At 36.7% G+C, this 14,393-nt stretch overlaps 1 protein-coding gene across 1 annotated transcript in view; it reads left to right on the top strand.

Moving 5' to 3' along the window:
* Window positions 1-1,899: 1,899 nt before the first annotated feature.
* Rab32 (RAS oncogene family member Rab32) overlaps window positions 1,900-14,393 on the top strand; it is a 92,745-nt gene continuing 80,251 nt past the window's right edge. Inside the window, exon 1 of the mRNA XM_090407723.1 lies at window positions 1,900-2,295. Within this exon, the coding sequence (XP_090263849.1) occupies window positions 2,248-2,295 (48 nt within the window). The 5' untranslated portion in view covers window positions 1,900-2,247. The remainder of the gene's footprint in view (window positions 2,296-14,393) is intronic.

The following is a 14,393-nucleotide window of genomic DNA, read 5'->3' as shown; positions in this document are numbered from 1 at the left end:
TAAAGTCTATATTTTGGCAGTCTAGCGAAGAGGATGCAAGTGTCACTACCTCTGAGCTACAAAGGCCTTGCTTTGCTTTTAATCTATGTTGATTAAATAATTTTTTCAACTGTGTTTATCTGTAACTTTAGTAGTATAATTATACAGGTAGCAAAGTAAAATGGAACTTGATTAAGCTTATAAACACTGACTATAAATTATAAATAACGGTGATGAATAATAGATTTAAAACCAGATGAAAAAATGTTATGGCTTCTCAAATCTAAGTAGCCCAATCTATTGTCATGAAGATATAATTGTAGATGGCATGGAGATTGTAGAGGTTTATTGGTGGATATCATATCATCTGTTTCATCACATAATGATTTACACATTTTTGTCTACATCACATAATGCCGAATTTAATATTGTCTTGAATGCTAGTTATAAATTTTATGAGACCTCCCTATCTACTGAGTACAGGGGCTAATGCTGGTCTTGAAATTAATATTTGTTGCTTTTATAATCATTCAGGGAGTGAGAGGTTTGATTGAAGTCTGATTAGCGGAATAATGAATTACTGATCATTTAAAACTATATATTTAGAAATTTATGTGAATTTAATCACACAAATACAACATTTATTTTACAAATGATATTCCATCTTTTCCAATTTAGCTACTTGAATACAAATTCTACCCTACGGTTCTTCTTTATGAACTGGTCAATAACATCGTTATAAAAAGTTGGTTGTAAGTTAATTTTCCCAAGCAACATGCACACTTGTGAAGGCTGGATGAAGCTCACTGGCTAGAGCTACTTTGACTGCGTATGGCCTGTGTTTAAGACGACGTGAAAAGAGCGGAAATGGCTATGCGCGTGTATGAGATCACAGTGTTGCAGCGAAGACCTGGAAGCTCGTACAACCGAGCAAGCCAAGGTAACTTTGACTAGACGAGCAAGCATAGGCCTTCGATACACAACGCGAAATTCAATTATTGCCGCGCAAGCTTAAGACATCTTCTGTCTACAAAAATAAAAGCCTAAGTGTAATGATTATAAATGCTTGCATTTATTAACAAATAAATATTACTTCTTTCTCAATTAATGAGCTTGCGCAGCAAGCATGGAGAATTTGCCACAGACTGAGTAAATTTTAGGTTGTTTATACTGTAGTAGTTGGGTCCTTGTAATGTGACATCCTGAGCTGTGGATTGTCTAAATTTTGTTTAAATTGGAGCTGGCACTACACTTTCTAGGTATTTTTGTCTGTTAAATGTTTGTGTTTTGTCTCTGACCAGTTTAACTTGACAAACCCGAGGTTGCAGGAGAAAATTCTTTTACATCTGCAGTCAGACTGGCTACATCTTTAATTGAAAAACAGTAAGAAAATTCATTCTTATTAAGAAGAAAGTAAAGGAATTATGGTAGCCAGTTGCAGAAAATTGTCAGTCAATTTTCTATTTTCAATTTTCATCTAATTGAAATGAAACAATTTTTACTGTTTTTGTGTCGTGCAATAGAAAAGCTTTGTAACTCTGTAAAGTAAGCCTGCAAACTATTTGATCACAACGAATAGTTTGAAATAGTTATCAGAAAAGTAGAATCGTTATCAAAAGCACTAATAAAATACGAATTTACAGCCATGGTTCATCTTTCTAGCGCAATACAAGGTGTTTCTCACCATGATAGTTCTATTTTCAATAAGTTTCGCAATTTTTGAGGTTTCGAAGACGGATATCATTTTCTACTTGACTATAAGACAATAATGGATATTTATTGTTCATTCATTAGAAATAATACTTTATGCTTTGTTATAATTTATTAAATTTCAGAAGATATAGATGGCAGTATCAGCATATTTCATGTTTTGTTAATTTTATTTTTCCTGACACCTGTGTTGGTATAATCGTCACGTGACTGAATCGCCTGCTCCAAGAAGGCGGTGTAGTGTGCATTTTGAGTTATAAAATTATATATCCACAGAATAAGTAAGCTAGGAATTGTGTTGATAGTAACCCTGGAGTCAAATGATTATTTTTGCTTGTTGATTTTTATAGTCTTTTGTAGCATGGCACTAGCTGTAAGCAAATATAGCTAGTTGTCATATTTCAGAAAAGCATTAGGGAATTATTAACGCGGAATTACATTTGCACGTGGCTGTGATTGATGTTTTTTACATGTCATTGATTTGTATTTGTGGTATACAAGAATGACAACAGTTAATGTGTAGTGGACAAAAAATAAAGACAACTTTAAATATTAATAATGAGTCATAAAAAATCGAAAGTTGGGTATTGTAATAACATCAAAAGGGTAAGTTATTAAATTAGTTCTATTAACTTTGGATCAGAGTTAGTTGTAGAACGATTTTTCACTTGCCAGGAAATTATATTGCTTCACGCATAAACTATGCTTACACTTCGATTCGATAAAAGATTTAACAGTAATATAATTTCTCAGCAAGTATAATTACCTACACTTCTCTAAACAGATTCTTAGTTACAGATTTTCCGGTGGCGATCCGAGTTATTGTAGTACGAAATTCTTAAATGATTTTTTAGCGCTTTTGTAAAGTGAGAGAAACATTCAATCCTCATTAAAAAAAAAAAAAAAAAATTCTCTCCTAAAGTAGCAATTCCAAACACGATTATTATATATCGGTGTTGCTATTTGCAGCCGTGAATACATAAACTTCTGAGAGCCGTTTTCCATTTATTTATTTGTAAATTCGGGACCGGAAGTGTTATTAAACAATTAGGCGTTGGTTTTCGAAATAATCTCTTCAGCGACAGAAAGGAAATAAGCGTAAGTCGAAAGTGCCTTCTATAAAGTACATGTATTTTGTGAGGTAGTCAGTCATAAATGCCTTTTTATATATATTTATATTCTGATTGTTTTATATAAAAATATATTAGATATAAAACAATGTAACTGTTTCATGCAGAAATCACATAGCGTGTTATAGGCGAATGAAGTGAAAAATTGGGAGCGTTCACTGACACACATTATATGTGCTTCAAAACGTGATGTTATTATTTACATGCGACTTCAATGGAGGCAGAGGATTAATCATTTTTATTGTAGAATTCCTGGAGCCCAACGGGTTGAGGAAGAAGTAAAACCTTCCGTCATGGAAGTGTACTTGCCAGCAACAAATTTATCATAACTCATCTTACTTATTCACAACCTGGGCATTCACAGGGCCTTCCAATCACACACCATTCTCTTGACGGAGTGTGTGTGTGGGGGGGGGGGGGAGGCGAAGCTCTTCTCCCTCTATATTACCCAAACTGTAACTTCCAGGTCAAATTATTACTGGTGTTTAATAACTGGTGCATGAATTATCAAAAGTTATTGGAGAATGAAATGTATTTCTGATATATAAAATTACCTATCATTCTGCTAATTTGTAGTAATAATGTTCAATAGAGAAACATTTAAAAGTATATTTTAATTAGTTTTTTTTCCTCTTTCTCTCCAGTAGATGCATTGGTTGATGCTTTCTTCCATCCATTCATCAGTAGCTTTAACAGGCACTTAAGCATGCAGCTTTCCAAGTGCATTTGCATTTCTTAACCATAATATGAGGATAAGGTGGTTACACTTACGCCTCCAATTATTCTTGTCTGTAAATTGCGTGTGTTCTATTGGCTGGTTTGTCTATTTTGAGGGACGAAAAACCAAGACCCCCCCTGTCTCCTTATGAGACCAGCTAACTCACCTTTAGACGAAAGAGACCAGATAAAGGCTCCTCCCGTCATAGACAGAATCGAACTCGGGTCCTTCTGACCTAATGGCTGAACTACATTGACTCTGATGTTTTCTTACAAGAGAAAATTCTTAATGTACAATTTTAAAAACCAGAATAATGTTTTTAACTTATACTGTTATTACTGAAATTAATTTGCTAGTCTTGGTGATCAAGTGGATTGCATCTGATGTGGATTTGAATCCTGCTGCAGCATGTTCATGAATGTCTTTAGTGAATAGCTAATCTTCATTGTTGCCTAATATGAGACCATCTCTCTTATTGAGAACTGAAATGGCTTGTTACAAAAAATATGCTTGTGACTTGGAGAAAATGTTGTTCAGTGAAAGTTTGGAAGCACAAAACCAGGGAAACTAGAGATATTTATGGGGGAAACAAGCATGTGTTTAGCCTTCCCTGGGACTAATGAGTGCGAGCAGGAATGACTGCAGAAATAATTGTGAAGAGCTAGATTCATTTTCCCAGGTTTTGAATCTGAATGGGCAGGTAATAACATTATGTAAAGGGTAACTGTGGGCCCAAGGGAATCTTGAAATGCATTTACACAAATGACCAGTGTATCAGAAATAAAGGAGAGGAGTTTTTGACATTGATCAGCTCGACTTGGCTAAACATTTTGGCATCAATGAGACCTGGTTATCAGAGAATGATGTAGTTACATGGATAGAATGTAATGGATATCATATTTTCAGAGAAGATAGAGGAAATGGGGCAGGAGAATGGGTATTATTAATGATAGCCGAAGAACTTCAACCAACAAAAATAAAACTTTAAGGAAGGTTGTAGATCTCATGGAAATGGTTCATTTGAGGTTGTTTGGTGTGAGATAGAGGCAAATAGGACAAAAAATGTTGTTGGTTGCTATAGACCTAGGTCCAGAAAGAAGATATAGATGATATGCACATCAGCAGATTAGCACAATGAGTGCAGGCCGAGTATTTATTGTTGGGAACTTCAACTATGGAGTTATAGATTGGGAGGAGGAAAGGGCATATAGCAAAATGGAAATAGAATTTATACAGTTACTAAGGATAATTGCCTGAAACAGCACGTGATGGAAGGGACCAGGGATTTGAGAGTGTTGGATCTAGTAATAGCATCAGAAGATCTATCTATAACTACAGTATAACTCTACCTCTAATTGGAGAAAGTGACCACATGGTCTTGTCAAGAGAGGTTGCTCAAAATTTCAGTCAAGAAAGGGTTTATGCAGAACTACAAAGCTGGCAATTATGACAAACTTAGGAGGCAACTTGGAGCAGTTTCAAAAGCAACTATATGAAATGAATGTCATTAGTTCATGGGAAGCAGTGAAGGATTGCTTGAGTGAGGCAGTATCTGAGTGCATACCCAGGGTTAGGAGGATAAACTGGATAGGGATTAGTGACCAGCAATATAAAGGGAGCTTCAAAAAAAAAAAAAAAAAAAGAGAAAGAAAAGCATTGTGGAAGATATTCCATCTAGTCTCCCTATCTTATTGACATATAAAGTATCAGATTCCTATCTACCCACTGTTGGATTTTACCTTTAACCGACTTTTCCAATAGTGGTTGTTAAAGTATGGGAAAAGTTGGTTAAAGGTAAAATTCAACAGTGGGTGGATAGGGATATGATACTCAATAGTAGGCAGCACAGCTTTGTAAAGGGTAGATCCTGTCTTGGTAATTTATTCATTTTATAATAAATGTAACAGCAGAATTGCATAAAGGAAATGGCTACACCATAACACTGCTAGATGTTGCAAGGCATTTGACAGAATACCACATCAGAAACTATTTATTGATTGGTCTGTAGTTTGCTATGCCTCTGTCTTGGAGCCAGCTCTATGTAATGGAATTAATGATACGAAGAAATTATGTTCTTGGTTTAATCCTTTCTCTATGTGTAAGCAATGTGCTTGAAGTATCCTCACAACTGGGCTACTTGTATAGAGAAGCTAATTAGTACATCAATTTCCTTCATTAGTCTCTATATCCAAGTAGCCCAGTTGTGAAGATACTTCAGGTACAAACATCGGCAACTTTAATTTATATTATAACCAAGTGGAAAAAACTTTCAGCATTTATGTCATGGAACGATCTTATTCTCTTTCCACTTTTTTGGAACCTTGTCAGAGCTCAGACTTGATTGAACAACTTCATCAGAGGCAATTCCAATTTTCTTGCACGTTTACACATTACATAGGCTGATATGCTATCCATTTCCACTGCTGTATCCGCATTGATATTTTTTCAATATGTCAAACACCTCCTGTTTATCTGCCTTGATTTTGACATGTGTTTGTCACATCAGCAATTGTAAAATCTTCACCTCGATGAAACACCTTTTGCAGAAAGGTATGATCACTCAGCAACTCAACTTTTGCCTCTTACCTTTCTGCCATCAGCATCGATTAAAGTCATCCTTATGTAGTCATTTTTCATCCTACTTGCTACATAATGAAAGAAACTTTTGGATTTACTTTTTCTTGCTTAGCTAATTTTCTTTCATAATCTGATTTGGCCTTTCTTGCCATACTAGTTGCCCTTCTTGCTTGCTTGCACTTTGTATTATTCATGATGCACTCACAAGTGCATCTCCTTTTTCTTTATATTCCTTTTAGTGTGTTTTTTTTTTTGTAGTTCTTGCTTTATATCTCTACTCATTCACTTAATCCCCATTTGATTTATCTTCCTGACATTCAGTCTGATACTGCTTCTCTCAATCAATTTCTGAACACTTCCTAACCACTACTGACATTTTTTATAGCTTTCAAGCCATGACAAGATGTCTCCTAAGTCAGTCTTATAGTTGAAAATAAACCCTTTCTTGACAGAGAATTTCACATTTGTAGTAACTTCCCAGAATAAGACTGCATGGTCACTCCCCAATTGGATCACTCTCCCAATCAGAGTGCCTACTTTGGTTGATATATCTTCTGATACCATTACTAGATTCAGCACTCTCAAACCTGTGGTCCCATGTATAACATGTCGTTTTAGGTAATAATCCCTTAGCAGCTGTATAAATTTCACTTCCATCTTGTCATACCTCCTTTTCTCTCTCTAATCAATGTCTCTATAGTTGAACATAATTACTCAGTTCAGTCTGTACTCATGCTAATCTTCCAATGCATGGCATCTACATCTTTCTGTGGACCCCTTCCCAGTCTGTAGTAGAAACCAACATCATATTTTGTCCTAGCCTCTATCTCATATCAGATAACCTCAAATGAACCCATCTCCAACAGACCTAAAATGTTCTTTAACTTCTAATTTTGTTGATTCTAGTTCTTCAGGTATCATAAGTAACCCCACCTCCTGTCCTGTTTCCTTTCCTGAATATACAGTACCCTTTACATTCTATCCTTGTAACCATATCATTTTTCTCTCAATCAGGTTTTGCTGATGCTTATAATTTTTAAGCAAGTTGTGAGCTTACTTACTGTCCTCTTCTGGCAGGGATGGGTTGAGTAGGTTTGTAATCCAGAGTTAACCTTTATTGATGTTATCCATTTAGTTCTTGGTCTTTCTTTTTTTCTTTATATTTCTAATCTTGCATACAGAGTGAGGGTTGGTAGCCTTTTTGGTGGCATTCTCTTGACATGTCCATACCACTTAAGTTCTCTTCTTTTGATCTTTTCTATTTATTTTTCAGAGACATTTTATCTCGAACGCCTCCAGTTTTCGCATCTCTCTCTTCTTGAGTGTCCAAGTTTCTGAAGCATATAGCACAGTGGGTATTATGATTGCATTATATAATTTTATTTTTAAAACTAAACTTTAAAACTCAAAACTTATGTATGGAGTATAGCACTTTATGACAGCGAAACATGGACAATGGGAACAGGAGATATTAGAAAACTGGAGGCATTTGAAATGTGATTATTATTATTACTCCAAGACCTCATGGAGTCAAAGACTCGTCTGGGAGGTCCTTTTATCACACACACACACATCTCATCATACCATGTCTTAAACACACCCAAACTCCTTGCAGACACCACACTCTCAGGCCAGGCAGTCCAATCATTCACAACTCTGCACGAAAAAACCTACCTCTCACTCCCCTACTCACATCCTCTTTATACAGTTTCCAGGGATGATCTCTGGTTTTCCCCTGATCTCCCACTATTCTCTGTAGAACTTCTCCACTACTGATCTTATAACAACCCCCTTACGAACTTGTAGGTCTCTATCATATCTCCCCTCTTCCTCCTGTCCACCAGACTCTGCAAATTACATCTTCTCAATCTTTCCTCATACTCGACATTCCAGAGGTCAGAAACTACCTTAGTCAAATGCCTTTGGACCCTTTCCAACATCTCTTCATCCTTCTGAAAACCCGGTGACCAAATCTGGGCACAATAGTCCATGTGTCGCCTAATCAAAGCCTTATACAACGGAACAAGAATCTCCCTACTTCTACACATCAGTGTCCTCTGCATCATTCCCAGAAGCCTTTGTGTTGTCTTCACAATTTTGACGATGCGGCCCCTAAATTTTAGATCCTTATCCACTATCACCCCCAGATCTCTTATTACCTCTACCTCCAACAATATATTCTCACCAAGCATAAATTCTGCATCCCATCTTTGTTTTCCAAATTTTAAAACCTTACATTTTGCAACATTGAACTCACATCTCCATTTCCATGCCCAATCACTCAATTTATTCAAGTCTTCTTGCAAGGCCACAACATCTTCACTACTCTTTATGGTTCGTCCCAACTTTATATCATCTGCAAACAACTGGATATCTCCATCCAAATCTTCGCCAATATCATTAATATACAAGTTAAACAGTAATGGCCCTAAAACAGACCCCTGAGGCACTCCACTAATGATTTTCCTTTCCTGGATATCACACCCCAATACACAACTTGTTGATACCTATCAGATAGCCAGTCTCCAATCCAATGCACTAATCTAATATCCAATCCCATCTGCTCCAGTTTGACTATCAACTTATCATAAGATACTCTATCAAAAGCCTTTGTGAAATCCAAGTATATTACTGTGTATCGTTCTCCTCTGTCCAAGGAAGCAGTCACTTTATTATAATAAGCAAGTAGATTACTAAAACATGACCTCCCTTTAGCAGATCCATGCTGTCCATCAAAGATAATACCATTGTTGTCAACCCAACTCTGGATCCTAGTTCTAACAAGCTTCTCCAACAACTTAACCACAACACCTGACACACAGATAGGCCTATAGTTTGATGCTTGAGTTCGATCACCTCCTTTATGAAGTGGCACAATCTTGCCCTCCTTCCACTCCTTAGGAACTTGACCAAGTGCAAGACTCATATTAAAAAAATATGTCAAGGCAGGTGTCAACTCCCTGGCACATTCCTTCAGAATACACGGTGATATATTATCAAGTCCCACAGCCTTATTTACCATCTAGTTTACTCAACTCCCCAAACACCTCTTGCTCACTTTACAGTCGGTCTCTCCTCCCCATCATCAACTGCTCTCAATCTCTCCATGAAGTCACATTCACAGGATTGAAAGATCTTTATGAACTGCTCATTAAGTATCTCCACCACACATTCTGCAACATCTGTCTTTATACCATTTTCTCCAATCAATGTCATCCTTCCATAATCATTCTTTCTTTTGCTGGCTACATATCGAAAGAACTCCCTAGGATTCTTTTTGACTTCATTAGCTAACTGCTGTTCATACTTCTCTTTAGCTACTCTCACCAACCAAGTCACCCTCCTTGCCTGGTCTTTGTAGACCTCATGAAATTGGTTATTTCCACTTCTTTTATGCTTCCTCCACAATGCCCTTTTTCCCTGTATCGCATGCTTAATCTCTTTATTCATCCATGTCACATCTACCTTAATTAACTTTCTCACCCTTGGAATACATTTAAACATTGCATCTACTAGATAGTTTTTGAAAATCCCCCAAGCTTCATTGATCTCTTTTCCAGCTAACTCCTCATTCCATGCTCCACCCGCAAGCTGTCTCCTGAGCTCTTCATAATCACCTCCCCCCCCCCTTGTAGTTCCATTTAGTGATGTTGGAGATGAATGCAAAAGATAAAATGGACAGATAAAAAAATCTAATGAAGAAGTGCTTAAGGAAATAAATGAACCCAGAACATTGATAAAAACATTAACAACAAGAAGAGACAGATGGATTGGATGTAGCTTACGACATTAAAGTCTGACAAGAAGAAGGCAAAATCAAAGGAAAAAGAGAAAGAGGAAGACCAAGGAAAACATACTTTGATCAAATAAAACAAAGCCTTGGACTTGAAATAAAGAGGAAAGCAAACAAAAGAGAAGAATGAAAGGAAATGCTGCTGAGCTACCAGTCATAAGACTGATGCAATAGAAGAAGAATTTTATTTTTAGAGGTTTGGAGATTTTATTTTTCCAGATTTTACCTAGCTTATTAAATGATGACCATGTAGTCTGTTATTATTATTACGTGACACCTCCAAGGGAGTCCAAGGACTCATCGTGGGAGGTCATGCTACTCTATTTTGCCGAACATATCTCACCCCCCCCCCACTACTACTACTAAATTTTCCACTACTACCATCAATGCCATCCATCGCCCATCATCACCAACAACAACAGTATTTTTTGTCTGTAAATTGTGTGTGTGTCCCGAAGGCCGATTTGTCTGTATGTATTATATGTTTAATAGTTGTCATGGTATCTAAGTGTTCTGTTATTATTGTTCCTAAATAATTGATTTGTTTTACCTGTTCAATTGTTGATCCATTCAAGGAGAAGTTTGCTTTTTCTTCATTTTGTTCCAATTACCAAGATTTTTTTTTGTCCTTATTTATTGCTGTATTCTTTAGTCATATTGTTTAGTTTGGTTATTAGGTTCACCATTTTTTCTTTTGTGTCTGCTATCATTACAATGTCATCTGCATATTTTATGTTATTAAGGTTATAATCATTTAGGTTGACCCCCTTTTTCTTTAATAATAAATTTAGTTTAATCCTTTATCCAAGTGTGAGCAAACCTTACCCCTGTCCTGAAGATGTTTTTATCCAAGTGTGAGCAAACAAAGTTTGCTCACACTTGGATAAAGGATTAAACTAAATTTATTATAGTCTAACCAAGTGAAAAATAAACTTTAAACCCCTTTTTCTTTTTCCACTGTAATATTTTTCTAAGAAGTCTAGGGTATCGTCGTCAATTTGTTTCTGTTTTAATATTCTTAATAAAGTTACTCTATTTATTGAGTCGAATGCCTGTTTAAAATCTATAAAACAGTAATAGATATTTTTGGTATGTTCCCAGTATAATTCTACTAGTCTTTGTATTACGAAGATCTGATCCAACGTGGAGCGATTCTTTCTGAAGCCTGCCTATTCTTCATTAAGAATGACCTCATATGTGCTCTTTATTCTGTTATGTAATTCTCTTGTAAATATTTTGTAAGCATGGCTGAGTAATGTGATCGGTCTGTAATTTTTACAATTTTTCTTATCACTTTTCTTGTAAATTGGTATGATAATTCCTGTTCTCCAATCCTCTAGTATTTCTCCTGATTTAATGATTTTGTTGAAAAGTGTGGTAAGGAATTTTAAAGTTGTTTGCTTTCCAAATTCCAAGTTCAGCATACCAATTCCAAAAACTCCTTTCCCTTATTTCTGATATTTCTGCCATTTGTTTATATGTATTTTAACACCCCATTGGACCTAGTTACCTTTATGTAATGTTACCAATCCATTCGAATCTGAACCTGTGAAATCACATTGAGTATTGCATAATATTTCTAGATACATGCTCATTTATCCTGGGGATAGCCAGACACATGCTTGATTGAATCCTTGTTAATATCTCTAATTTCTCTGGTTTTGCACTTTCAAACTCTCACTAAACAACACTTTCTCCAAATATTTAACTTCAAAACCATTCAAATGTAGAGCAGCAAACTATCAAACAGCAAAAGAACAACTTTGCTTAAGAAAAGTTAAACAAACTTGTTTTTCAGATTTAACATTTTAAACTGTTTTTCTTGAACATACTGAAATATGTATATAAAGAACTTATGAGTTATAAGGCAGGGCTGGTGACTGTATGGCATTTAAGATTTTTGTAGCATGTTTTGTTTGCTGTCCCTATTTTGTTGCTTAATGGTTTAATTAAGAAGTCATTCTCATATGCCTTACCACACTGTTGCTAGATATAAATTAAAGATGCCAAGAAATTATATTCTTGGTTTAATCCTTTTCCCAAGTGTAAGCAAAAAAAGTTCACACGTGAAGTAACTTCATTATTATTATTATTCAGGCCTCCATGGAGTCAAAAGGCTCATTGTGGGAGGTCCTTCCTAAGAACATAGTCTGTCAAGACTCATCGAGGGGAGGCCCCCCCCTAAGAAACACAAAGTCTCTCATACCACTCCTTAAACTCATTGACTGTTCTCGCTCTCACCACTCCATTAGGCAATGCATTCCACGGTTCAACCACCCTCCATGCAAAGAAACCACTCCTCACCCTCTTGCTCACAGTTCCTTTTTGTAACTTCCAGGGATGGCCTCCTGTCATCACTCCTTCCCGCTGTTCAACCAAGCGAAAGAACTCCCCAGTGTCAACCCTGTAACCACCTCTCAACAGTTTAAGTCTCAATCATATCACCTCTCCTCCTTCTATCCACCAAACTCTGCAGTCCACATTCCCTTAGCCGATCCTGATAACCAAAATTGTACAGTCCTGAAACCATCTTTGTCATCCCTCTTAGTACGTACCCTTTCCACAGTTAATTTATCCCCTTCAAATCCTGGGGACCAAATCTGAGAACAGTAGTCTAAGTGTGGTCTGATCAGAGACTTATACAACAGAATGATAACCCTTTTATCTCTGCAGGTCAGTGTTCTCTTAATTTCAGGTTTCTATCAATCATCAACCCCAGATCTCTTGTCTCCCCTACTTCCTCCAGTATAATTCCTCCCATAGAGTATGCAGCATCCCATCGATGTTTCCCAAACCTCAAGACCTTACATTTTGCTGCATTAAACTGACACCCCCATTCATTTGCCCATCTGTCTAGCTTATTCAAATCCTCTTGCAGGGCTTCCACATCTGCACTATTACTAATAATCCTTCCCAGCTTCACATCATCTGCAAACAACTGAATATCACCTTGCAGTCCACTAGCAATGTCATTGATATAAAGGTTAAACAATATAGGTCCTAGTACTGAGCCCTGTGGGACCCCACTTGTAACCCTCTGACTCCTGGAAACTGCTCCACCATACACAACTCTCTGATACCTATCAGACAGCCAATCCTGAATCCAGTTGACCAATCTGACATCCAGACCCATGTGCTGCAACTTAAATATCAGCTTATCATGTGGCACCCTGTCAAATGCCTTCGCTAAATCTAAGAAAATTGCAGTATATGTCTTTCCCTCATCTAATGTTCTTGTAACTTTATTTTTATAATAAAGTTACAAGAACACCCTTCACAAATCCATGTTGACTCTCACAGATAACATTACCCTCATTTGTCCAATGCTGTATACAGTCCCTCACTACTTTCTCCAAGATCTTAACAACTACTGATGACACACAAACTGGCCTATAATTAGACACTTCCAGTCTGTTACTACCCTTATGCAATGGCACTATCTTACCTTCCTTCTATTCCCTGGGCACCTTTCCCGCAGCCAGACTTTCATTGAAAAGCCAGGTTAAAGGCACTGTCAATTCCCTAGCACATTCTCTCAAAACTTGTGATGAAATACCATCCACTCCCAAAGCTTTTCTGACATCCAGAGTACTCAGTATCTGAAACACACTCTCCTCCTGTACTTCTAAACCTCGAACCTGCTCTATCCCTCTAGCATTAAAACTGACTCCTCTAGGATGAAATACTCCAATAAAGTGTTCATTGAACAATTCCACTACATCCTCTGCATCAGTCACTCTATTCCCATTTTTATCCCACAATATCATTCTTCCACAGTCATTTCTCCTGTTACTGGCTATATAGCTAAAAAATTCCTTAGGATTTTCTTTGGATCTTAGGGCCAATCTCCTCTCATATTCCAGTTTCTCTTTCCTTACCACACTAGTCACTCTTCTGGCCTGTGTCTTATATTCTTCATGCATCTTCTCTTCATCTGTCTCCTTATATCTCTTCCATAGCCTCTTTTTCACATGCAATTCCTGTTTAATATTGCAGCAATGGTAAGTAAAATACAACTTACCATGCTGCTAACAAATATTCTTTCACAATATTTCTTCATGACTGGGCAATTCATATGTAGAGGCTAATGACTTGACATCACTTGCCTTAATATCCCATAATGCAAAGCACATATCCTTATCTACATGTATAATGCTGAGGATTATGGGAAGAGTCACTACTCAGACTGGTTTTGACCTGTATTGAGTTCTTATCCAGTGTATTTTAGTAATAATGTGTGACACCTTTTGGCTACTTCTATATGGAAATATGACTTTTGCATTACTTCAACTTTGGTATCGCTTCTGGGTCTGGCTTCCACTGATGAGACCTTAATAAAAGTTGAAACCAGTCTCAGTAGTGAACCTTCCCATAATGCATAGTATTATGGGAAAGGTCATATATAATCATATAGAGCAAAAAATAGAAATGGGCTGAAAACTAACAGCATTAAGTGCAAACAACAAAGATCACATTGGGAATACAT

Source organism: Typopeltis vanoorti, chromosome 17, assembly GCF_054136105.1.
Source record: "Typopeltis vanoorti isolate ZY-2024b chromosome 17, IOZ_Tvanoo_1.0, whole genome shotgun sequence".
Lineage (NCBI taxonomy): Eukaryota > Metazoa > Arthropoda > Arachnida > Uropygi > Thelyphonidae > Typopeltis > Typopeltis vanoorti.
Note: the sequence above shows the minus strand (reverse complement) of the source record. Positions and strands in the feature narration are given on the sequence as shown.